This window comes from Protopterus annectens, chromosome 16.part0 (assembly GCF_019279795.1).
Source record: "Protopterus annectens isolate FY-2018-M chromosome 16.part0, PAN1.0, whole genome shotgun sequence".
In the NCBI taxonomy this organism is placed as follows: Eukaryota; Metazoa; Chordata; order Ceratodontiformes; family Protopteridae; genus Protopterus; species Protopterus annectens.
The window spans coordinates 621,595,605-621,622,401 of NC_056750.1; the positions used below are offsets into that span (position 1 = coordinate 621,595,605).

General features: G+C 43.1%; 1 protein-coding gene across 1 annotated transcript in view; it reads right to left on the reverse strand.

Moving 5' to 3' along the window:
• Positions 1 to 26,797, reverse strand: part of GOLGA2 (golgin A2) — a 1,989,954-nt gene that overhangs the window by 1,309,117 nt on the left and 654,040 nt on the right. The window contains exons 12-14 of the mRNA XM_044058153.1: positions 14,007 to 14,113; positions 12,909 to 12,967; positions 2,308 to 2,410 (exon numbers count right to left, since the gene is read on the reverse strand). Coding sequence (XP_043914088.1) covers positions 2,308 to 2,410; positions 12,909 to 12,967; positions 14,007 to 14,113 — 269 coding nt within the window. The remainder of the gene's footprint in view (positions 1 to 2,307; positions 2,411 to 12,908; positions 12,968 to 14,006; positions 14,114 to 26,797) is intronic.

Genomic DNA, 26,797 nt, shown 5'->3' on the forward strand with positions numbered 1-26,797 from the left:
TACAAAATTATAGCTTCAAAGAGGGGATGTCCACTTGATGGCAGTGTTACACATGGACATTTAGTGTTGTGCTTCTACTGATGCAATCATTTATTTTAACAGCGATTCTGTGTTGTGCCCACACTTTTATATTCAATATTTTAATATTTAACAGTTCTTGTATCGAATAGTTTTTATATATTTATTCATAAATACATACATATTCTTTCACAGTTAACAATATTCACAAATCTATTTTTCTGTTTTAAATGATTGTATTATGTTTTTCTTGAGGAGTTGGTGACCGGTATGAGCTATGTTTTATGTTGTAACACCAACTATTTTTTAAATGTCAGTTTAAGTACAGGCTTAATTGTTTAACATTAATAAATTTATGGAAGGGGGGGTTTATGTGCATAAAAAGAAGGGTCAAGCAGTATGTTTTTATCATCTGATGAAGTCCTTGAGGATGAAAACACAGAGATATTGTCGAGCGTTTATGTGCATTAAACAGCTGCCTGCCTGATCCACAGTCTCGTGTGTACATCATTTTTTGACCTCCTGGGTGCTGTTGGTTTGTGTTGTGCTGTTTTACTAGCTACCCATTGCAGCTTTACCTCCACGTGACTGCTTACCCATTTCTTTCTTCTCCCTTTCTGGTTCAAGGAAAAAGTCCTCTGGGGGATAGAAAAATGTATCCCTATGGCAGACAGGGATTTCCCATTCTGGCCACTCTTGAAGAAACTTTCTTTAATCTTGGGGATAAACAGGGTCAAACCAAAGGGAGCACTGTTGAAAGACAACTTAAACAGCACCACAAATACACATAAGTGCATCCAGGTGAGGGCATTTACAAGCCTGCCCCATCGTTTTGTGGCTTAATACGCTTCCCTTTAGTATGGGAACTATACCCATTATTTTTTATGCTGCTGTCACAAGTGAAAAGCACAGGGTAATCTCGTCTCAGATCTCTATCTCCCATCCATTGGTCAAGATTTCTCTCTTGAACAAGGCCAGCCTCTGCCTCACATGATGCCTCCAAACAGTAATGCCTGAACCCAGGGATCCAGAAGCACCCTCCATTGCATGAGAAATCGGATGCATTCAAGATGGATTTGATGGCAGCCAGCTGAGAATACATGGTTTTCTTGTCATCCGCAGACATGGACCCAGTGAGGGAATTGGAAAGGTCTTTAGCCAAGTCTCTCTAGAATCCTGTACTGTGTGCCAAACAGTTCAGTGACTGTAGAGCAAACGTCACTGAAGCATAGACTTGCTTCCCATATCTGTCCACAGCCCTGGCCTCCCTGTTAGGGTGATGGACAGCAGTATACACTTTACTGAGTTCCTTCTTAGTGGTTACTGCCGTCACCAACACACAATCAATTGGGGGGGGGGCCCTTGTTCCAACAGGGATATTTTTTGGTGATACTAAAACATTTATCAGGTTTCTTGGTGATGGGCTATGCCACATCCAGATCCTTCCATGCTCTAAGAAATGCCAGCAGCCATTTCATCCACCACAGAAAAACCCAGTAAGACGATGAGCCAGTACCAAATGCCTAGAGGAACACAGACTCCTCCTGGGAAGGAGCTTCAGAAGACAAACCACCTTTCTGTCGCAGAAGCTCAAGAATCTCTCCAAATTAAATGGTACAAAGGGCATTATAGGGGACACCACCTTCCTCTAAGCATATGCCACTGACTCCTGTGGGGAATGTGTGCGTCTCCTTTTACAACTGCGCTCCTGAGAAGCTTCCACAGGGGTGGAGGGAATGATCTGAGGAAGATATGAAGTCCGAGAGGGATCCTGGACGAGGACTGTCTCAAGGTTAATTCAGACTGGCTGTCCCAATGGAATGGAATGAGCAGGCTCAGAATCCAGGGCAGGCAGTAGTGGAGTGGGAAGACGATCAGAGGGGGGGGGGAGCAGAGATGTTTCCTTAACAGGATAATGCCTTCTCCACTGCCACGAAGGATGACGCCAAGGGAGATCCCAAAACCACCTGGCTGGGAGAGGGGCCAGGAAATCTTCCCGCTCCTGCCTCAAAGCAAGGTAGAAGCCAAGCTAACACCAAAGCTCCGAGTGGAAGAGATGCCTCTGAAAGTCTCAGAGTCTAACCAATACCCACAGATCCAAAGGTACGGTTCTGAGACCCCTTCAGGCTCTGACAGCATTGATGCCAGCTGGATCTGGGAAAAAGCAAGAGATGAAGACTATAACTTCAGATACAACAAGGGAACCCCTACAATCTTAGGTCTAATGCCGCTGAGGCTGGAGGATGAATTGGAATAGGAGCAGCTATAGGGATCTGGGCCACTACAAACCTCACAGGTCCAATGGGAGATGGAAGGACTCCCAGATGAATTTGGGTCCTGAGGAATTTCCTCATCATTCTGTCCACATGTTTCAGAGAGACTTCTGGTAAACCTGAAGTAAGAGGAAGACGATGAAGGTCTAAGAAACCTTACAAGGGATCTCTTGTAGAAGGGATGAATATAGCCCGGAAAGCAATCAGCTCCAGTGTGAGCACAGGTTCCTTTTTAGGAGGGGTTCTGGGTGATCAGTGCGATGGATCCAATGCAATGGTTGAATACAAAGTCCACTAGATCTTAGAAGACTAAGCCAAAGCCAGATGTGGAGGAGGACAGTGGTTGGAGGATTGTTTCTTTTGCTCCATTTCCTGTTAAGATTTTTTCCCCTTTCTCCCCTTTTGACTTTTACACAGGCTTGCTTGGTGAATGGGGATGCTCCAGATGCTGAGAAAGAAGGGAGAAGACCCTTTAAAACCAATTTATTCCTCCATTTCACAAAAGCCCTATGCTTAAATGCAGAGCAGATGTCACACTCCACGTCCAAATGGCTAGCTCGTAAAAATTAAAAACATTCAAAGTGGGCATCCAAATTGTGCATTTTGTGCCCACAAGAGACATTTCTTGAAGCTAGTAGGCTTGTCAGCCATGTTTTGCCTCAACACAAATCACAGAGAGCCAACCTAAATACAGTAACAATATAAACCAAAAGAAACAGTACAACACCAGCAAAGGTAATACTCACCAAGTCAATAAAGAGAAAAAAGTACAGTTTTGTACCTACCATAAATGTAGATGTTCGAGTGTTCACACTGCTGCAGTCATTACACTTGGGTTATCCTGCCATCAGGCGGTCCCGCAGTCGGACAGAGTTCCAAAGTCTTGGTCCGGCGTTGGTTGCTGTCGCTTCTTCCCTGACGTCAGTGCGCCAGGGGTATACAAGATGTACCCGACGCCATTTTCTTCTGTTTTTCTTGCCCCAGATGTCAGGTGCCCCCAAGAAGGTAGGCAATACATATTGCTAATAAAAAATATACATATGAAAATAAAAACAATACCTTCAGTTACAAGCAAATACACCACAAAGGTTGTATAGGATAGAAAGGTATAGATAAGTCCAGCTAGTTCAGAAGGGATGGAGGGAGGGTAACATGGACTGCAGCAGTGTGAACACTCTAACATCTACATTTATGGTAGGTACAAAACTGTACTATGTTCATCGTGTTACACTGCTGCAGTCATTACACTTGGGTAGAACCCCAAAGCTAAGGTTGGGAGGCTGGTCTATAAAGAGTTAGGATTGGTTGAGGCCCTGCAGAACTGCAGTGGCAAATCCTGCTCTTGATTTAGAGTAAAGAGACAGGTGGTAATGCTTGGTAAAGGTGTGCACTGAACTCCAAGTTGCAAACTCCAAAATTTCCTTGGTAGGTACTCCTCTGAGGAAGGCTGTTGAAGTGGCTGTTGCCCTGGTGGAATATGGCCTAATGTTATTTGGGACTGATTTTCCATGCTGTGTGTATCAGTAACGTATACAGTGTCCTATCCATTTGGATACAGTCTGCTTTGAGATGGCCTTGCCCTGCGATCCTGCGGCATATGCTACAAACAGTTGCTCAGTTTTCCTGAAAGCTTTTGTTTTGTCCAAGTAGAAGCGTAGCTGCTTGTGTATGTTCAAAGAATGCAGAAGTTTTTCCCCTTTATTCTGGGGGTTTGGATAAAAAGTTGGCAAATGGATGGTTTGGTTAAGAGCCACACTAGATACCACCTTTGGCATAAAGGTAGGGTTTGTCCTTAAAGAAACCCTGTCCTGATAAAAAATTATAAAACGTTCCACTGCCATTAATGCCTGTAGCTCTGAGACTCTTCGTGCTGAAGTTACTGCCAGAAGCAGAGCTGTTTTCCATGATAAAAATTTTAGATCGGCTGTACTGGCTGGTTCAAAAGGTGGCAGGGTTAGTTTTTCCAAAAAAAAATTGAGGTCCCAAGTTGGTATTGGTGCTCTCCGGGGCGGTCATGTTTTTAGCCCCTCTGAGGTACTGTTTTAGCAAGGGATGAGAGAATAAAGGAGGCTCCGTGTTGTAATGTGCTGAAATGGCAGAGGCATGGATCTTAATTGATGAGAAGGATAGGCATCTGTCCAGCATCTCAGTTAAGTATTGTAAAATCTGAGGAATGTTTGGGACAAGAGGGTCAAGGTTTTGAGCCTGGTTCCAGGCGCAGAATCAATTCCATTTTCTGAGTAAGCTTTCCTGGTGCTAGGCCTCCTGGCCTCCAAAATGACATCCATAACAGCTTTAGAGAGAGGTGTTGCCTGCTTGACGAATGAATCTGCCATGCAGCCAGGTTTAGGGTTTTGAGCTGACCGTGCAGGATCCGATTGTTTTGTCGAGTCAGAAGGTGTGGAATTTGAGGCAAAATCCATGGTGGGCCTTGCGCTAAGTTCATTAAGATAGGGTACCAGTGCTGGCGTGGCCAGTCTGGAGCAATCAGGATCATCTGTGGTTTTTCTTGTCTGGCTTTTAGGAGTACCTTTGAAAGGAGAGGCAGTGGCGGGAAGGCATAAGCTTTTAGGTTTTTCCAGCTGAACAAAAGAGCGTCCACTTTCCATGCTTGTTTGTGATAACTCCTTGCGCAGAATTTTTGTAGATGGCAATTCAGTGGGGAGGCAAAAAGAACTATGTCTGGGCATCCCCATTTTTGCATTACCATGCTAAAGATTTGTGGACTCAATTTCCATTCGTGAGGGTCCATGATATTTCTGCTTAGATCGTCTGCCAGATTATTTTTCTTTCCTGGCAGGAATTGTGCTTGCAGGTGAACTTGATACGTTAGAGCTGTGTTCCACAAGGTCATGGCTTGCCTGTATAGTGGATAAGAATGAGTGCCCTCTTGCTTGTTTATGTACCACATTACTGTGGTGTTGTCTGTCTTTAATAATAATTGTCCTGGATGCAGAAAGTCCTTGAAAGCTGTTAGGGCATTTTGAACAGCCAGAATCTCTTTTTGGATTGATGTGAAGATGCATCTGGTCTGTGGTCCACTTGCCCTGAATGCATTTGCCTGCCATGTGTACTCCCCAGGCGTAATCCGAAGCATCTATTGTTAGAGTCTGCCTGGCTGTGGGTAGGGTAAAAGGCTGACCCTTGTTTAGGTGACATGCATATGCCCACCATCGAAACTCCTGTTGTAGGCAGGGAATCATTGGTATTACTGCTTCTAAACTGTGAGAGTGTTGAGTCCAAACACTTTTTAGGTACCATTGTAATTTCCTCATATGCAGTCTGGCATGTGGTATTAGCAGTATGCAGGATGCCATGAATCCCAGGGCCTGCAGAATTTTTCTTGCAGGGAGATGGGACTTTTTTGCCACTAGTTGAAAATATTGAGTTAGTTGAACTTGTTTGTCTGGCGTGAGGTAAGCCATCTGGGCCGTTGTATTTAAGCTGGCACCCAGGAATATAATCTGTTGTGAGGGCACTAGTTTCGACTTCTTTTCGTTTGCTGTGTACCCTAGAGAAATTAGCAACCTTTTTACAAATGCCAGATGCTGTAGAAGAATGTCCTTTGTCTCTGCTTGAATGAGGCAGTCATCCAGGTATGGATATATTTGAATTCCTTTTTGTCTGCAAAATGCAATTACTGGTGCCAGGCACTTTGTTAAGACCCTGGGCGCAGTAGATAAGCCAAAGGGCAGTGCAGAGAATTGGTAATGCATTGTACCAGCTTTGAATCCGAGGTATCTTCTGCAATTTTGTCTGATAGGGACATGCAGGTATGCCTCTGAGGTCCAGAGTAACAAGCCAAGCCTTCTTGCCCAGCATGGGTAGAAGCTGCTGTAATGTCAACATTTTGAATTTCGGAATATCCAGGTAAGTATTTAGAATTGAGAGGTCTAGTATGGGCCTCCAGGCCTTGCCCTTTCTGGGGACCAGGAAGAGTCTTGAGTAAAATCCTTGTCCTTGTTCCTTCCTGTTGTGGTACTTTTTGAATAGCTCTCATGTCCATGAGAGCTGAAATTTGTTTTTGTGCCTCTGCCTATTGATTTTGTGGCAGGTCTGGCATTCCTTTTAGCCTTAGTAAAGTATGAAAGTGGAACCTGTAACCTTGAGACACGATATTCAGAACCCATTTGTCTTGGGTGACTGTTTGCCAGTTTTGAGAAAAAAGTGCTAGTTTTCCCCCAAGGGGGCTTCCAAAAGGGAAGTGCTTGGCGTATGAAGGGGAAAGTCATTGTGACTGTTTCCTGTAAGGTTGTGACTTGTCCTCACCTCCTTTTGGGGTTGAGGTGCCCCACTGTCGTCTGTTTGAGCCCTGGGGTTGAGATCTGCCTCTTGGGCATCTGTATCTGCCTCTCTGTGGCCTGTCTGACACTGGAAAGGACCAATTCTTTGTTGGCCAATTTCTGCTAAATCGAGGTGGCTGTACCTGTAAGAAATCCTTGACTGTTTGCATATATTTAGCTTTATCCTCCATTTTCTTTAACACTTCTTCTGCCTTAACACCAAACAAGGTATCATGCTGTAAAGGAGCATTCAATAATTTTGCCTTAACATGATCAGGTAAACTCTGTTCTTTTAACCAAGCATGTCTTCGATTCACAGAACCTGTAACTGCGGCTCTACAAGAGGTCTCTAAAGAATCAAAACTACATTGCAGAGTATGTTTTCCCACCTGTTCAACTGCATGCAATAAATCCTGCATTTCTTTACAATCAGGAGCTTCTGAGCTTGCAAGCATTTTCTGTTTTAACTGAGCCATTAAATATTGTTGGTACTTAAGCATGTGAAACTGGTAATTTAAAGCTCTTACTGCTAAAGTTGCAAAAGTGTATACTTTCTTTCCCCATCTATCTAAAGCTCTGGAATCTGTCAGAGGGTACTGGATTTTTTGCAATGGAAGCTTTAACCCCTTTTGGACCCTGGGAAATAGTTTCTGGATCAGCTGAAGGGTTTTTATAAAGAAACTTGTGAGAGTCTGGGACTCTATAATATCTATCTGGCTTGGCTGGTGCAGGGGGCAAAGAATCAGGAGATAAGCTGGATTCAGAAAACACATCATCCACAATATCTAGCACAGGCGGAATAGCCAAGGGCCTGTGCTGAGGCAATAAAAGGAAATCCCTGAGCCTTTTCTTGGATTCTGAGTAGTCCTGACTTTCAAAATGGAAATGCTCCCTCATGGTATGTAAAGTTTCCCCAAATGAATAATCCTCAGGAGGAGAGGCTGAAGGGATAGATTCTTCAGCATCAGAGTCCTCATAGGGGGGTAGAAAGTATCCCTGGTCTGAAGAGGAATCAGAGGAAATGGAAACCTGAATAGAGGAATCATAGTCTGTATCCTGCCTAGGCCTTTTCTCAGGAGGGGGATGGGAACCCCTGATTAGAGTAATGAGGTCTTCGGCCATTTTAAGCATCTGTTTCTTAGGCATGGAGAACTGTCCAGGAGAATGCTGTACTTGTTTCTTTGCCTTTAATGGTACTTTTGTCTTGGCTGCTGTTTTAATGGTAAGTTGTGAAGGTCTGAAAACACCCTCAGAAGCCGATGCCTGCTCAGCGGCTCTGGACCCATCTGAGGGATAAGTTTCCGTAGGCCCAATACCTTGAGTTTCCAGAGGCCTAGTTGTCTCCACGTGGGAGTCAGAGGTGACCTGTGGCTCTGAGGTAGCGGGTGTCAGAGACTGCGAAAGCGCCTCACTGAGAACTGGCTATTCGGCGACTAGCCTAGAAGAGGTTTCGTCATCGGTTTTGGACCTCGGATGCCTGTCTTTATCCTTGTCCTTGCGTTTTTTCGGTATTGCGGTCGTCAGTTGACCTGACGGCATAGTATAATTGAACCTTCGGCCAAAGTAGTGCAAAGAAAAATCAAAACGTCTTTTTATAGTGCGTTTGTTAAATATAGCACAAAACCGACTAGTGACGTCGTGATCAGGGCCTAGGCATGGAATACAGTAAGAGTGGAAGTCCTTATGAGGTATTTGCTTCCCACAAGAAATACAATTATTAACTTTTTCTGACATTGGTCTAAGGCAAGAAAAAAGTTTCCCCAATGGGGTACTTGGCTTTTATTGAAGACTTCGGATCTGAAATTTGACTTTGAAAATCTCAGGAGTCGGCCGACCGGCACTTGCGAACTGCTTCTGCTTTGGGTACCGCGCGGCAAGAAAGACTGGAGAAAATGGCGTTGGATGCATCTTATATACCCCTGGCGCACTGACATCAGGGAAGAAGCGACAGCAACAGATGCCGGACCAAGACTTTGGAACTCTGGCCGACTGTGGAACTGCCTGATGGCAGGATAACCCAAGTGTAATGACTGCAGCAGTGTAACACGATGAACAAACAACAATGGTAAAGTAGTCATAGTACTAACAAGCTACAATACAAGGAAAGAATTGAGTACAAGGCACAAGGCCTAAAATTAGTTCAAAGATGGAAAATGTTATTTAACAACCATCTTGGGGAGGAATATAAAGGAAAAATTAAGGCAAGGTAGAAATTACAGTGAATAGCTGTAACCGAAAAAATTCTACTTATCTGTAGCACCTGAGCTATGACAGCCACATCTGAACTCTGACAGCGGCAAACCAGATCTGACGTAAGGCAGGGTTTGGAGGGGATTATAGGTAAGGAGAGGAGCCTAAGTCTGGAAAAAGAGGTCAAGGTTGGATCCGAAAGCCATGATTTGAGGAACAGATGGAGAAGACAACATCAGATGTCTGTTATTTCCCGTCAATACCCACCCTGACCGTATTCAAACAGAAAATGGACCAATGGATGAGAAATAGCAAACTTAACTATAGTTTGGCACCTATACTCTTAATGGGCACGGCAGCCTGAGAAGCTTTATGTCTACAAGCCCATATCACAACTCATAAAACTCCTTGTGGTATTGACACATCAACAATATTTTGCTAAAACTGCCATAAATTTGGCTAGGCTTAAAATGGTTCCTGGCCAATAGCCTAGTAACCACTTATAAACCTGAGAATACACACATTGGTGGTCAGTCAAACTAGACAAGACTTAGAAGTAAAAAGGAAATCTTGCTGGCAGAGGTGCAAAGCAAAATACCACGAAGTGAGATTAAGTTTTAAATGACTGTTATGATCTGACAGAAAAATATGAATATAAGCCAATAACTTTCACCATTAACAACAAAAAGACTCCTAGTCTAGATATCGAAGGAATTATAGGAAGAATTTACAGCCAAGTATCAGTGTGACTAAGGACAGAGTATTGATTACAAACCCAACCCACCCAGCAGTGTTATTTGCAGATAAGTTTTCTGCATTATCAAGTAATAGCTCCACCCAGTTTAAACTGGATTCTTAAATACGTAGAATCACCTCTCCCACTTTAAACTTAAGTATGGTGGATGAATCCTTAACAGCAATCAAACCTTGTTCAGCAATAAGTCATGAAGGTTTTAACTGTCATTTCCTCAAAGGTATCAGAGTTAATATTAAATTACATATTTTGGACATTCTAGCTGAGACTTAAGGAGGGATCTGTACCCCCTTGCTCAACAGAGGTAATAGCTACACATTAGAAAACTACCATTCAATTAGTCATACATGTATTATAGGCAAATGTTTTGAAGGAGTATTATGTTCCCTGATAACCAAGGAGTTATGTTCTACCTTGGACATTTTTCAGTATGAATTTTATCATGGTAGAGCATGACTCATCAATTTAACTTTCTATCTGAACATGAACATATGGGAATCCAAGGATGTGTGTTTACCACTTAATGTCATTTACTAGGATTTTTCCCAGGCAGTCCATTCTGTGCCTCATGCAGAAATTATATCCAGCCTGTAATACGCCAATACAATATTAAGTGACATATTCATAAAGATGTGGAAAGTATTCTAAGAACCAAGTCAACACAGGAATGGAGAAAAGAGATTTTGCCAACAAGGATGACTGCAAATTTTAGGCAAGATGGGAGCTGTCAGAGACTGCCTTCCATAGCAGGAATTGATATCAGGGTATAGGCAAAAATTATAGGATAGGAAAATCCTAAGTGAAAGACTTGCTCTAGTACAGTTTTAACTCAAATTTTGAACACAAGCTGCTGTTACAAAAGGGATATTTAGTAGGGCATATAAAATAGTATAAGAGAGCTATAAGAATCAGAGGAAGTTAGAAAAGTTTAGGAAGAGAGACTGGAAAATCAGTTTAAAAAAGAACAACAAGAGAATATATGTATGAATCCCAAGTATGCAACATAGTCCAGAAAGTTTAGGAATTTTGGTTGGAAGTGTGTGCATAGGTATTTTATAGCCCAAGCAGACTTCAAAATGTATGCATGCCTATGTTATGTGATGATTTAATACAGGTGTTTAAAAAGCATATTACTGAGTGGACTGATAACAGGTTGACAGAGTGATAATTTAAAGTAAAAACTCAAAACATTTCATAAAAGGTACAGAAGGAAAGTCATGCTTGGGGGGGTGGGTCCTGGGTTCAATGCTTGGACACCTGTTTGACTTGTTTATGCTGGACCTTCCAGTTTAAAGTACTTATATTAGATAGTAAGTTTGCCACTTCTGTTAATGACCAAGTTATATTACAGGTCTTCTTGGATACCTTGCATGCTTGTTCATTGAATAAGTGCATGGTGTTTAATGGCAGAAAAAACAATGTATTACACTTTGGTTCTAATACCCCATGTTTCCAATACACATTGGGCAATGTCATTATAAGCAGTGAGAACAAGATAAGGAATCACAGACTGGTGGTGGAGAGTTCTTTTAAATATGATGACAATCCTAAATTTGCAACGATGTATCATAAAATAAGTGCTATTTTATGTAGTATCTTTAGCCATGATGACAGTCTCGTAATTCCACTCTACAAGGCTGTTGTAAAACCTCATACAGCTTTACAGTCCTCCATAAATCAGACCATTCCTTGCTAAAAAATGCAGATAATTACAGGACAGTTTTATTACTAAATATGAAAATCATCATAAAGGTAATGGTCACTAAAATCAAGCCACTTAAGAGTAAACTAATATCTATGATTCAGGCACACTTTACAGAATGTAGGCAGTCTTCAGCAATAAGAACATGTTTAAAAAAAAACAAAACAAAACCGCCCAGAGTCATTGACTTGGGATAATTCACTCTTATTTTCTAGCGAGAATTCTGTAATCAGTTAATGTTAATATACTGCAAGTCCATGCCTGACGGTATAAAAAAAACAATTAAGTCAGGCTAACAACATTAAGAAAAGAACCAAGCAAGGGTACTTCTTTCACATTACTTATTCCACCTGTCAAAAGAATCTATGGACACAGGGTGGCTAGTAAGCAGACTAGGTAAAGCAATGAAGGCCAGAAATCGTTTGGTATCCTTTCTTACAGACAACTGTCGCCTAGGGTGCTCAGACACAAACACCTCTGCTGTAGCAGTAGTGGAAATAAAGGAAAACTTTAGGGCAAGAACAGGACTGCACTTAAACGTGTCCAAACTGAAGGAATCATCAGCTTCTCAAGTACCCATGGTGAAATTAGGAAAACCTTCCTCATACAGAATAGGACTGAACACAGAAACCCTTTTCTAAAACATTAATGCCTTTAGTACTACCAGGTCACAGGCTACATTAAGGGGATATGTAGCTCCTAAGAGCCATCACAAAAACAGATGCACTTACCTGCCCTACAGCAGTTGTTAAAAGTTCACACAGTCATATGCAGACACGCAAAAGGACAGACACAGATCCAATGACCTGGTTGGACTCATCAGCAACAAATATCTGGAAAATGGCCTAGGAAGTGGTGAATTACCATAGTAAGTCCACCAAACCTAGTAGAAACTGCTTAACAAGGCATTAATTCTCAATGACCATGAAAAACAAAATTAATATCTAGTCATGCAAATGCAGATGTACTGAAGAGAAGGCAGGCATCTATATACTGTGGACTTCTCTTTGGCAACACACATGTATGCTGTTTCAAGACACACAAACGGATTCCAGCCTCTGCCAATCTATAGTTACCACGTGTTAATGTCTGCTGCCTACAGAAAACCAAAGCAACTCTGAGCGGTTCTGATCAACTGGGCATACAGGATAAAGAAATGATCTTAAACTCCCTAGAAATGTAATAACCATTATCATTAATTATTCTTAGACATTACACATACACACACAGACTCGTTTTCATTCACAACTGCAAGCAAAAATGCAAGGGAAGTATTTTGACACGGACATCAAAATCGATCTGTTGTCACTTTACAATAACCATGCTTTTACAGACACAAGACAGGTTTTACCCTCCTTGAACACAAAATATAAGGACTGTTTGCAAGGCTTACCTTGAGCTTTTGCAAAATCTATAACTGTGACTTCATTGTACATCTGTTGTTTATTTCACCAAGCTATTCAGTTGGCCAGTCCCTTTGTGTGCGTGTGTGTGTGTGTGTGTGTGTGGGGGGGCATGTTAGAGACAGTGTGTGTGTGTGTGTGTGTGTGTGTGTGTGTGTGTGTGCGCATACAAACAAATGATAGTGGGTAGGTGCGTATGCACACATGCATAAGAGATTTATTGTAAAAACATCATCAATTAAAACCAGTGCTACACAAACAATTGAGACATACAAAATAACTCACCTCAGTTTAAGCACTTCCTGCTTGAAGTTATCCCTGTCCTTCTCAAATTCTTTATTAAGCTGAAAAAAATAATCAAATATTAAATTAAGCAATGAGTAATGAAAGTTGTTCTTACTAGTCTGGCTCTATCTACACTTCTTCCACAAACACTCAAGTTCTAATTCTATGTGGGAAAAGAACACATTCAGCATTTAATAAATGAGAGAGAAAAACAAACTATTCTAAGCTACAATAGAGGAATGCCCATATATAGTGCATATACAGAGCTAAAAAAAATTCTCACCACAATGAAATTATTTCACGTTTATCAGAAATTATTTTTTTTCACCTCGAGAACTGCCACAAAAATTTCTTACAGTAACAGCAAGCCTTTATATCTGACTTTACAGAGTTCTGCCATTCTAGAAACAGAGTAAAAAATAACTAAATGAATAATATAGTGCAAGGTATAAAACTGAAACCATGAAAGATTTAACAAGACAGTACTGTAATATAATTATGCATTAACAAAAAAATGAAATGCACATGGAATGTGAAGGATATACTGCTGCCACACAACAGGCAATGAATTACCAGGCACAGCACTGCTTCAACATTTTCCCTCCCTACCTCGACCATCAAAAGCCTCTTCTTCACGGTTACTGGCTTATTCATTCCAACACAGGATGACTTATCTGCCTGGATAAGCAGTGATTTGTCATTCCTGCAAAGACTGGATTGTTACCTGTGCAGAACTTTTAATTCCTTGCCCTAGCCACAGTTCTACCCACAAATGCAGGGACCTCAGTCTAGAACTTTTGTCCAGACAATCTTCCAAGTGCCCTCTCCTTTCATGCAGCAGGATTGGAGCCTCCAGTCTCCACTAAGAGCTGTAGTCCTAGGCAGTAATCCCCTTCCTACTATCCTGGGGCAGGCAAGCTACCAGAATTCTGTTCATTCCCAATCCAACATCTAACTCCTCCGAGATCGTGTTAATCAACCATGCCTGGATTTCCTAAAACAGTCAAAGACACCCTCACCCCAGTTTCATTCAGCAGAATACTGAAGTTCCTGACTAGTTTTTTATTTATTTTTTAAAATACCATAAAATGTATTTACTTTTTCAAGCTGTTTCTGTTGTAATGAGATGGAAGACAGTGTCTTTTCCAGTTCAGCTATCCTTTGTCGGGAGGACTGCAATTTGTTGTTTAGATCTTCAACTTCAGCTGAAAAAAAAAGGCAATTAATATGGCCTCTTGAGATATAGTAAGCAACAATTTGCTGATTCATTAATGTAAAAGACAAAATTAAGCAAACAGGTGTCATACATTTTCATTTGAGTCATATATACTGAAAATAATAAAATAATTTATGTTTTTTTAATATGTAAATGGCAACCAGCAAAGGAACACTTAGCCCAACAAAATTTGTGGGGAACGATGGACAAGGCACCCAAAATTCAAGTGTTACTAGTAAACAGAAATAGAACCAGATGCCGGGCTGGTGCAACGGTAGGGTTGTTGCCTCACAGCAAGAGGTTCTCCCGTTCGATTCTCGGCTAGAGTGCAGAAAGTGCCTTCTGTGTGGAGTCTGCATGTCCTCCCCACGGTTGGGTGGGTGTCTGAAAGACATGAGTAACTGGGCGTGCCTTCATGGAAGGTTGAACATCGAGCTGGCACCTCGGTGTTCATGAAAATCTACTGCCAATCAGCGGACCGGAGTTCCGCTGTGGCGATGCCTAACCGGGAAAAGCCGAAAGACAACAACAACTAGTAAACGGAAATAGAGAGTATACCAGAAACCACTAAAAATAAGGAAAAGCCATGGCAGCAAGGTAGATGCTGACAGCAAAGACGCAACCAGTAGATGTACTGAGCAAAAATGAAATCAGAGACCTGATCTGAAAACCTGAAGAAAAGACAGAAGCTATGTAAAAATCACAGGAAGAGAAATTAATGACATGAAAGCAAGACATTTTTAAAACACTACAAAAGAGAACACTGTAGTTCTATATACAAGGTAAAAAACAACTGAAGAAAAGGCAGGTGGAATGTCACAATGACTGTACATAAAAATCACAGATTCTATTTAGAGTATTTAGCCCTAAAAGGTAATACTTAGCACAACAAGATTTCATGGGAGCAAATATTGCTTCATTCGAGGATTCCCTGACAACAGTACACAAATTGAATTTCAAAAAAAATCTTGACCCAGGTAATGCCAAAGGCTACTTTCCAAAATCGTTTTAAAATTCTGTCAGAGCTACTGCATAACTACAAACACTGCAACATACGCTTTGTATTAGCACAGTACATTTAATGTATCGATAATGCTGTTTTATGCACTCACCAACTGGCAACACAGAACAGCACTTATTACAGAATGTCATTTCTCTGCTGTATCTTGCTTCTCTGTCATCATAAAATGCGAAGCAAAATGGCTGCCCCTATAAACAGTGCACCAAATAATTTTCCAAAAGTAGTTGTTGTGTCTTTCGGCTTTTCCTGGTTAGGGATCGCCACAGCGGAACTCCGGTCCGCTAATGATTGGCAGTAGATTTTTATGTGCTGAGTTGCCACCCCTGACGCACAACCATCAACGAAGGTACGCCCATTCACGCATGTCTCCATGCAGAAGACGCTCTAGCTGGGAATCGAACCGGACAGTGTCTTACTGTGAGGCGACAACGCTACCGCCGCACCACCACCGCAGTTAAAAATGATTTTCCAAAAGTACAAGGCCAAATATTACTTTCTGGAATCACTTTTAGTTGTTTTATCTTGATTTCCTTTCATCAGGACTGCAAAGCAATATACACACATCTTCACTCAAAAAAGTGCGTCTCCTGTTCTCATTTGTACTAAAATGTACAGTGGAAAGTAGTGTTACTTTCACAATTATGGCACAGTCTTCTGTTAATGCAGGGTCTTTAACATATTGTTATCTGCTAGTGTGATGACAACGTAAAACATTAACACACTAGGATTAGTACACCACCTGTACTAAGCTTAGAAAGTTAGTATTTATATGGTGCATCTGCAGTAGCAATCCCCCCCTCCAAAATGCCTGTCCAATGTTATTTTATTTATTTATTTTTATTTATTTTACATTTGTTGACGGGCTAGTCAAAGGATATATGTCCATTTTCAGTAGAGGCCCGGTAAGAAAAGCTCCAAGCATAGGCAGTAACAAATAACACAATATATACAATAGTAACATGAGTTAAAGTACATTATTCAGATTGTACATGAGAGAAGCTAGTATAGAGTCTTATAGTAGGATTAAGCGAAGATCAAATACTGAGAACAAACACATGAGAGAATAAAGAGAAAAAATATATATATATATATATATATATATATATATATATATATATATATATATAGATAGATATATAGGTTCATAGGTAGGTACTAGGCTATCTGCCCGAGGGCAATTACAAGCCTAGCCAGTGTGTGTCGGCTTTCGCCGGTCCATTGATTAATTAACTGAACCTCTGTCAAGCAGAGCCAATGAAGTGATCCCAGGGGTGTATTTTCTGTTACCCATCCACTCGTCAAAGCTTCTCTTGAAGAGTGTTAGTGAGGGGCTCTGCCTAATGTAGTTAGGAATTTTGTTCCAAAGCATGGGGAGTCTCTGTGACAGGAATCTATCCCTCCAGCATGTTCTACTTATTGTTGTGGCGAGGTTTAGCTCACTAGAGCGCGTAGCTCGCAGTGACTTGGATTTCTTTAGGTGGAGCATGTCCATCAATTCTGAGTTGGACATGGCTTTGTAAGTCAGGCAGAGATCACCTCTGAGTAAGCGATATGCCACTGAGTACAGCCAGAGTTTTTTCAGTCGGGCTGCATAGGACATATGTTTGAGGCCAGTAATCCTATTGGTGAGGTGCTTTTGTGGTCTTTCAAGCTGCTGGAAGTGTCTTGTGAGGTACATCCCAAATGGGGCATTGTATTCTATGATGGGTCTGATGAGTGACGAGTAGAGGGGCACTATAACCTCTTTATTTCTAGATGCGAACCCCTTAGTAATTAGATGGGCCACATAGAAGGATTTCCTAACTACTTTGGCGATATGATTGTCAAAGGAGAGATTACTATCTACCCGGGTCCCCAGATCTTACTACCTCTTCTGTATTAAGGGGGCTGCCGCCCATGTGGTAATTTGTGGGTGTTCTGTTTTTCCCCAATGGGATGACTATGCATTTTTTGGCATTTAGCTTGAGGCCATGACTTTGACACCAGGTGTCTGTCTCAGTAAGGCCTTTTTGAAGGATGTCCGTGTCAACCAGAGAGTCAATTATGGCTCCCAGTTTGCAGTCATCGGTGAACTTGGTTAGCCATAGTCCTCCTGTGTTCGCCTGTACATCTGAGAAATATATGCCGAACAGTAGGGGGTCCCAGAACAGAGCCTTGCGGGACACTACTTGTGACTGATTTAGAGTCGGACCTGGAGCCCGCTATTCTTACCGTGTGAGTTCTGTATGTAAGCCAGTTGACAACCCATCTTGTGACGTAGGGGTTTATGTTCAGGCTGGTGAGTTTTTCTATAATACCCGAGTGAGGAATGGGGTTGAACGCCTTGGCGAGATCAAGGTAAGCTGTGTGAACCACCTTTCCCTCGTCTATGGCCTTGGTGACTGTCTCGAAGAAGTCAACCAGGTTTAGTAGGCATGATCTGCCCTTAAAGCCAAACTGGGTCAGGTCAAGTATTTGGTGTTTCCCAATGTCTTTGTTAATGAGTTCCATGATGATGCACTCCATAGCCTTGCAGACCGGGCTAGTCAGGCTTATGGGGCGATAGTTACCAGGGTCAGTTGTGGCCCTTGTGGCCCCTCCTTTGTGGAGCGGAATAACCGTTGCTGTGCGCCATTCTATGGGCATGTAGCCTGTGGAGAAGCTGAGGTTGAACAGCGTGTATAGGTGGGGGGTTAGTTTGTTCTGCAGTTCGAGCAAGACTCAGCCTGGGACACCATCTGGCCCCACTGATGCTGTGTTTTTAGCTTTTGAAAGGGCTGTTTTCACCTGTGCTTCTGTGATTTCCGGGACACTACACTTTTCCGGTACTGTTGTGGGCCCCTTTGAAGGTGAGAGGGAGGTGAAGTTAGCACTGAATCTATCTGCCATTTTATATATATATATATATATATATATATATATATATATATATATATATACACACATATATATATATATATAAATATATAAAAGAAACAGTACAGAGATTTTTTTTTTGTCTCTCTAGATTCTAAGTTGAGGTTAGGTTACTTGTTACTACAGGTAGTCAAGCATAGAGCAGTAGAGTAGAGAAGTAATAGGAGTGTAAAATGAGGCCATTGAGGTATCAGTCTGGGTTAGAGCAGGGACAAAGCCAATGTATTTTAAGATGTTCTTTGAAACGTTTTTTAAAAAGCAGTGAGGATGCAAGAGCTGAGAGTTCACTTGGAAGCTGGTTCCAGGTTTTTCCCAGTGTGTTGATGAAAAGTGAGGCCCGAGCTTTGTTGTTGGATTTAATAGTGGAAATTAGAAGCCTATTAGTTGAGCGTAATGTAGCCAGATTTTTATAGGGAGTAATCAGATTAGCAAGGATTGGGGTATTATTAGGGTGGTAGAGGATCTTTTGGGTGATAAGGTGTTGACAAAGTAGTTGGTTTTGGAGTTCTAACCATCCCAGTTGTTTGAGGTTGACACAGTGGTGAGTTTGAAAGGGGGTGCCAGTAGCAAATCTGGCTATGTTGTTATAGCTGGTTGATAGTTTAAGGTTGTTTTTAGATAGACTGGTATATATGGCAGAAGCATAGAATAGGGTAGAGATCAGGTGGGTTTGAGTAACAGTGGTTCTAGCAGTTGGGGTAAGGAAGGGCTTGATTCTATAAAGGGAGCCTATTTTTTTGTTAACAGATTTTGTGGTAGTACTGATATGGTCATCATAGCTAAGGTTGTAGTCTATTGTTATTACCAGGAGACTGGTTATAGTGTCAGGGGAAATGCTAGTTCCATTGTTAAAGGTTATTGTGAAGTGAATTTTTGTTGACTTGAGTATGAGCAAAGAGCAGTAATTTAGTTTTTTTAGGGTTCAGGAGGAGGCAGTGTTGCATAAACCAATTTTCTACAGTGTTAAATATTGACTGGGTGAGGGTCTGGAGTGAGGTTATGGAATTGGATAAACATACTAAAAGTTGAGTCATCTACATATTGAATGCAGGTGGCTCGAGGAATTTTGGTATTTAGATCATTAATAAATATTGACAAGAGAAGACGAACTAGAATAGAGCCTTGGGGTACACCAATGTTCACAGGCAGGGGTGTGGAAAGATTATTGTCCCAGAGCACAGCTTGCTGTCTATTTTCTAAATAAGATTTAAACCAAAGTGGTGCTTGTGGGTTAAGTGAGTGGGCTTTTAGTACATCAATAAGCAGGTGATGATTAACCATATCAAAGGCTTTTGAAAGGTCGATAAATAGTGCAGAGGAAAGAGAGTTAATGTTACGATTTTTTATTCAATAATACAATGTCAAATATTGCTTTCTGGAATTATTTCAAAGGGCTGCACCTTGCTTCCACATAACCATAAAGTATAACATAAAATATCACAGCTCTGTTTAAAAATGTCTCCCATCTCAAAGTGCATTAGCATGCATTGCAAAAAACTGAACTACTTTCATTACTCTGCAAACATAACTATGCCAAAATCTACATAATACAAGTTCAATTCATTTATCATTAACATTAGTGAGCAAAAAAGAAGTTATGTACCTTACCATAACGTTCCATGTTAGTTGTCTTCATCTCGCCTTCTTTCTTGCTGGTTGGGATCGGAGCCGATCCTCGGCTCCAACTCGGCCATCTTCTATAGGTCGAGAGCTGTTTACTGGCTCGAGGTTACCCCTTATCCCATGATGCCTAGCGCTAGCTACCCAGATCTCATTTAAAATAGCTTACCCCAGACATACCCAGCTGTCCAAACAAAATGTTGAGCACACCTGTCATACTCTCTAAGTCAGTAGAGGAAACAAACCAGAGAACACTCAGCCAGTGAAACCTGAACTCCTCTCAGTCCAACAGGACAGGGGGACGGAGGGTGGGACGCAAGAAAGAAGGCAATTAGAAGACAACTAACATGGAACGTTATGGTAGGTACATAACTTATGTGAAGTTGTCTATCTCGCCTTTGTTCTTGCTGGTTGGGACAGCGTCCCTAGCACTTACAATCCTGGGTGGCTCATTGGAACAGACTCTTCAGAACAGTGGAACCAAAGTCAGCTCTGCTCCTGGAGACCATATCTAACTTGTAATGAGAAATAAAAGTATGAGGATTTGCCCACGTAGCAGCTGCACAGATAGAATCCACGGGCAACCTAGACTGGAAGGCTACAGAGTTGGCCAAAGCCCTAGTAGAATGACCTTTCGGTTTGATAGGCAACTCTTTTCTTCTCAATTGATAGATGAAGGTAATAATGTGAGACAACCACCTGGATAAGGTCACTTTGGAAACTGGGAGACCTTGTTTGCGTAGCACATAGGAAAGGAATAGTTGGTCCGAATTCCTTATATCCTTAGTCCTATGCAGGTAAAAACCCAACTGTCTATGAACATCCAATTGGTGTAATTTGTATTCTGCCTTGTTGGTGTGGTTAGGGAAAAACAAAGGAAGGTCTATAGATTGGTTTAAATTATTTTCTGAGCAGACTTTTGGAAGGAAAGAGGGATTAGTACTCAGAGCAACCCTGTCCTTATGAAAAACTAAGTATGGAGGACGAACACATAGTGCCTGAAGTTCAGAGACGAGTCTGGCTGAAGTAATAGCTACCAGAAAGAGTGTTTTCCAAGATAGAAACTTAATGGAGCAGGATGCTGCAGGTTCAAAAGGGGGCATAATTAAGGAGGTTAGTACCAAGTTAAGGTCCCAAGGAGGAGGAGGATCTCTTACTGGGGGTCTAAGGAGAGTAATCCCTCTTAGAAAAGCTTTACATAGCTTATGAGACATGTTTGAATTAGACAACCCAACATGAAAGTTCGAAATGGCCGCCAATTGAACCCTGATTGTAGCAGAAGCGGACCCAGAATGAAAAAGTTGTTCTAGGAACTCCAAGATTTCGTGGACTGGAGCTGAAAAAGGATCTATGTTCTGAGCCTCTGCCCAACAAGAAAAACATTTCCATTTGCTAGCATAAGTCTTTCTAGTGGTTGACTTGTGAGAGGAGACAATAATCTCGCGCACAGCCGGGGAAATGCTGGGAAGTCTGGCTAAGGTTGGAAGTGGAGCAACCAAGCTGTGAGCTGGAGTGTTTGGAGGGATTGATGCAGCCCACCTGATTGATGAATCAGTAGGTCTGGAATCGGATCCAGAGTCCAGGGCTGCTTGAGAAGTTAATGGTGCAGGACTGGGAACCATATCTGTCGAGGCCAGTAGGGGGCAATGAGGATCATTTTGCAACCCAAAGAAACTGCTTTCAGTATGAGTTTCGGTATCAGGAGAAATGGAGGGAAGGCATAAAGACGTCCGTGAGGTCAATCGTGGACTAGAGCGTCTCTGGGAGAGTGACCTGGAAGCGGAAGAAGGGAGAAGTAGTTGCTGCATTTGCTGTTGAAGGGGGTGGCAAAAAGATCGCAGCAAGGCTGTCCCCATTTGCGGAAGATCAGATCTACAACTACCCGATTAAGAGACCACGCGTGAGGCATGAGAATAGCTCTGCTGAGCCTATCCGCTATGCCGTTGGACCTCCCAGAGATGTGCGTCGCAATCAGAAATCGTTGGGAGGAAATCACCCACTGCCAGCGTCTGACTGCTTCTCGACATAGGGGGTAGGACCTGGTTCCACCCTGCTTGTTGATGTACCACACCACTGACATGTTGTACATTTGAATTGCAATGGTCCCAGAAGGGAGAGAGTCCTGAAGAGCTTGCAACGTTAGGAGCACAGCTCTCATTTCTAGGACATTTATATACAGATGGTATTCATGAGGCTGCCAAGTGCCTTGGACTGTCCTGCCCTGATAATGCCCCCCCCACCCTATAAAGGAGGCGTCTGTAGTCACTGTGGCAACCGGAGGGGATTGAATGAAGGGTCTGCCTTGAGACACTAGTGGGGAGACCATCCACCACGAAAGGTGCCTTTTGCATGCTTCTGTAATCAAGATCATGCGAGACATGGGCAGCTGTTGGAAAGACCAATGTGTGAACAGAAGCCAATGAAGGATTCTCATATGAAAGCGGACCAGAGGGATTAAAAGAATTGCCGCTGCCATGGAACCCAAAATTTGAAAGACGAACCTGACTTGGACTCTTTTGCTCTGCATTAGAATTTGTACTTGCTGGCGAATTGTAGATACCCTGTCTGGCGGTAGCCTTGCGGACATGTTCCTTGTGTCTAAGTCTGCTCCTATATAGGTGATAGAGTGACAGGGCAACAGGCAGATTTTTCAAAGTTTATTGTGATGCCTAGCTGGGAGCAGATTGTGATTGTGTAGTCCCTGGCTTACAGAAGTTGATGCCTGGTAGTAGCAGTGAGGAGTCAGTCGTCTAGATATGGAAACACCTGGAATCCTCAACGTCTCGGGTGAGCCGTGACCACTGCCATACATTTGGTGAACACCCTGGGGGCTGTGGTAAGACCAAAGGGCAGAGCTGGTAATGACTGGTTCCCAGTCGGAAGCGAAGGAATCTCCTGGAGCGCCTGTCCATTTTGATGTGATAGTACGCATCCTGAAGATCTATGGAGCACATCCAATTGTCCTGACATAAAGGGTAGAATGGACTGTAGCGTGACCATCCAAACCTTTGTTCTCTGAACAGACTTTAATCTGCAGAGATCCAGAATCGGTCTCTAGTCCCCTGTCTTTTTGGGTACCAAAAAGAACCTTGAGTAAGTTCCAGATCCGTGTTGGTCTGCCGGGACTTCCTGGATGACTCTTTTAATAGCAGTTTTGAAACTTCTATGACTGCTTGGTCCCTCAGATTGGGTGGAACATCTGGAAAGGATTTGCTTGAAGGTAAGTGGGGTTGAGAGAATAGAATTTTGTAACCTCCGGATATAATTGACCGTACCCATTTGTCTTGCATTAAATTTTGCCAGGCTTTTGGGTACAGTGAAAGTCTTCCACCGACTGCCTCCAGAGGCGGGCAGCCGGGCAACCCTTCAGGGATGCTGAAAGGGCTTCTCAGAGAAGGATTCTCTGTTGCCCTGGTTCTGCGGACCCCCTCTGCCATGAGGGCGGCGACTGTTGTTGTTGTTTCCCCCTCTGCCACTGGAGGAAAAATCGGTGTGTGTCAAGCGAGGCTCCCTGGGATTTTCGGAACCACATTTTACCACTGTTCTGACCCTTGGGGTATGGTCTGGAAGGAGTGGAAAAACGGACTCCCACAGCAGAGAGAGTCTTGCCTTCTTGGTCACATCTAGTCAAAGTGTCTTTCATCTGTGGTCCAAAAAGAAAGGAACCATCAAAGGGGGTGCTGGTGAATGACGATCTAAAGGGTTCCGCAAAATTACACAGCCGCATCCATGCATGTCTCCTAAGGGCCACGCCTGTACCTGTGGCTCTACTCACACAATCGGCTGCATAGAAAATTACCCTCATGGAGGAGTTGACTACAGAATTAAGGGTCGCCAGCTGGGAAACCACTTTAGCTTGAGCCCCCTCAGCTGATGGATCTTGAAGGGTATCTCAGAGCTCTTTAAGGAGATCCCTCTGAAGCCAGATAAAATGGCATAAGTAATTCAGTGACCTCATAGAAAAGGTTGCTGAAGCAAACATTCGCTTCCCGTATCTGTCCATGGTCCTAGACTCCTTGTTAGGAGGATGGACAGACTAAGAAGTTTCCGCTAACTCTTTTTTAGTGGTTGCTGCTACCACCATGGCATCCACATGAACACCTTTGGTAAGGAACTGCTTATCATGGGGTAAGTGATAAACTTGCCAGGTCTCCTCGGGGTTGGTTCCACTGTATCCGGGGCTGACCAAGCCTTTTGAGCCACCACTGACTTAAGTGGATCGAAAGGCGGAGAAACCCAGGAGGTGGAAGGTCGGGAACCGAACGCATCCCGGAATACAGACTCATCCTCGGTAGGGGCTAGGGGATTCCAGTTCCCCTTCTGCTTAAGCATTTCTAGGATGTCCGAAAAGAAAACATCTTCAGAGGGGGATCTCGGGGACCCTTCCGAATCATCTAAGTCTGTATCAGAAGCGACAGACTCAGGGGAGTCAATGTGCTTCCTCTTGCACTTCTTACGAGGGGGCTCCTCTGAATGATCAGGGGAGGCCTCGGAAGAACAGGAAACACCCAATGGGGTGCACTGGAGCACCGGTTCCCCATGCTTGGGGTCTAGAGGAGGAGCAGAGGTTGGCACAGGCACTACAGGGGATGGAGCCGGTGAGGCCGATAGTGGAGCTGACTCAGTGGCCAGCACACTCCTCATGACATCGAAGGCATCTCTGCCACGATGCAGAGAAGGCTCCGGTTCCGAGGAAATTGGAATCCTTCCCCGCACCGAGGGAGAAGGCTCCGAGGCCGATGTAGGAGCCAAGCTCACCTGCGCTGAAGCTCCGAGAGGGAGAACAAGGTCGGAGAAGGGTCCAATGCCACTCACCCCCTCGGAGCAGACGAGGGAGCCACGGCGCCCAGATCCCTCGACGGATGGCACCATCGAGGGAATCAGAGCCAACAACGGAACCGAAGGAGGAAGAGTTATCGGAGCCGACGGTTCCACTACTCGAACCCCAACAAACTCTGGCTCTGAGCTCAATGGAGTCGGAAGAGGAACATCGATAGAAATGGACTAAGCAGACACCTGTTGAGGAGGGCTGGACAACATCTTGGCAAGTGCCTGTAACTTTAGCAACCTACTGACTACTCTCTCCACGTCGTGATCCGAGGGCCTAGAGGATCGAGTGGAGTGAGATCTGTGACTGCGCTCGCTCTGAAGCAGGGGAGACCGAGGAGCCAAATGTATCGATTCCAGAGAAGGGGGACCTCAGCCTCTTCTGATGGAGCCGACAGGGAGATTGTCTCATCGGTACCGGCCGGAAACTAAGTAGCAGGTAGAGTCTGAACCAAAAACGGCTCCGAGCTTGGACCGACGATTTGGTAGATTTTGGGGATTTCACAGGCTGAGTCTTGGCCGGTGAATCCTGGGGCTTTAAAAGACCCATAAGAATAAGTTTATTCTTACACTCCTGCAGAAGTCTTGGACTAAATGCATGGCAGATAGAACAAGAGTCCTGCAGGTGCACAGCGCCTAAGCAATAGACGCAAGAAGTGTGCCCATCTGTCAGAAACATTTTCTGACAGCGTGAGTCACACTTCTTGAACCCAGACACCTAGGATTCTTTAGACATCCTGTAACCAAAAAATACGACAGCAGCCAACAATCAAAATACAGTTTGCAAAAAAAACCACAGTATACTACGACTAAAGCTAAAGATTTTTTTTTTTTTTTTTTTAAATAGGAAGCCTCTAACTCAAATGGCTAGCCTAAAAAGAAGATAGAAGGAAATCCTTTAAACGGCTAACCTGACAAGAAAAGGAGAAGGAGGGGGAGGGGGAGAACTCTCTAATTTAAACGAGTTCTAAAGGAGAGGGAAGGAACTACAATACACACATAGCTAAAACAATAAGTATAAGACTAAAAATTAAACAATAACTCCTAGGAAAAAGACTTTCTAAACAAAAAAAGTTCTATAAGAAACAATACAAGCCTGAGCCAGAAAAACAACACCTTGAAGCTGAAGCGGCAAACAAGATCTGGGTAGCTAGCGCTAGGCATCATGGGATAAGGGGTAGCCTCGAGCCAGTAAACAGCTCTCGAGCTATAGAAGATGGCCGAGTCGGAGCAGAGGATCGGCACCGATCCCAACCAGCAAGAACGAAGGCAAGATAGACAACTTAACATCATGCCTTGCAGTGGTTTCTCCACAAGTCTCCCAAAGATTCAAATGGAAGAAGCTTCAGCAAAATAAAAAGTCATTGCAGCTGAATGACAAATGTTATAATAACTGTTCATGCAGCAGTCAAGCACCTCTGCACTCCCCTTCATGTCTGAGGATTCTCCTCCAGATACCCCCACTTGCGTGTACAGACTCTATACGGTCATAACCAAAGAGAAGAAAGATTGCATACAGTACATTACCGCTGGCACACAAAAACCACAGAGATGAATGCCAGCAACTTAAAATCAACAACCTGAAACCTCATCCACTGTTACATGACAAAAGTGCTCAACTGTTTTTTGCAATAAAAAAGTTTCTTTGTGGAGACAAAAGGAGTTTCTTTTGTTTACAAGAAATTCATCCGCTAAAAAACTCATCAACTAGTAACTACATTTGGGTGATCTGCCGGCAGGCTGCCCTCAGTCAGCCTGAATTCCAAAGTTTTGGGTCCTGCGTCAGTTGCTGTCTCCTTTTCTATGACGTCAGGTCGTCAAGGGTATAAAACATGCAGCCAACGCCATTTTCTTTATTTTTTCTTGCCCCAGATGTCAGGTGCCCCCAAAAAGGTAGCAAATATATATAAAAATGCAGAATGACTGGGGGATGGTGGGCGGGTAACCTGGACTGCAACAGTGAATACACTCTAACATCTACATTTATGGTAAGTGTACACAACTGTACTATGTTCTTCGTGTTTCACTGCTGCAGTCATTACATTTGGGTAGAATTCCAAAGATATGGTTGGGTGGCTGGAGCTAAACAGCATTAGGTGCAGCTATAAGTCCCTGCAGAACTGCAGTGGCAAAGCCTGCCCTGGACTTGGAGTAGAGAGGCAAGTGATAATAGGTTCATAGGTTCATACTAGGCTATCTGCCCGAGGGCATTTACAAGCCTAGCCCATAGTTTTGTGGCTTACGCCACCCCTTTAGTTTGGAGAAACTATGCCATTTATTTCCTTGTCAGACATGAGGAATCCTGGTTTT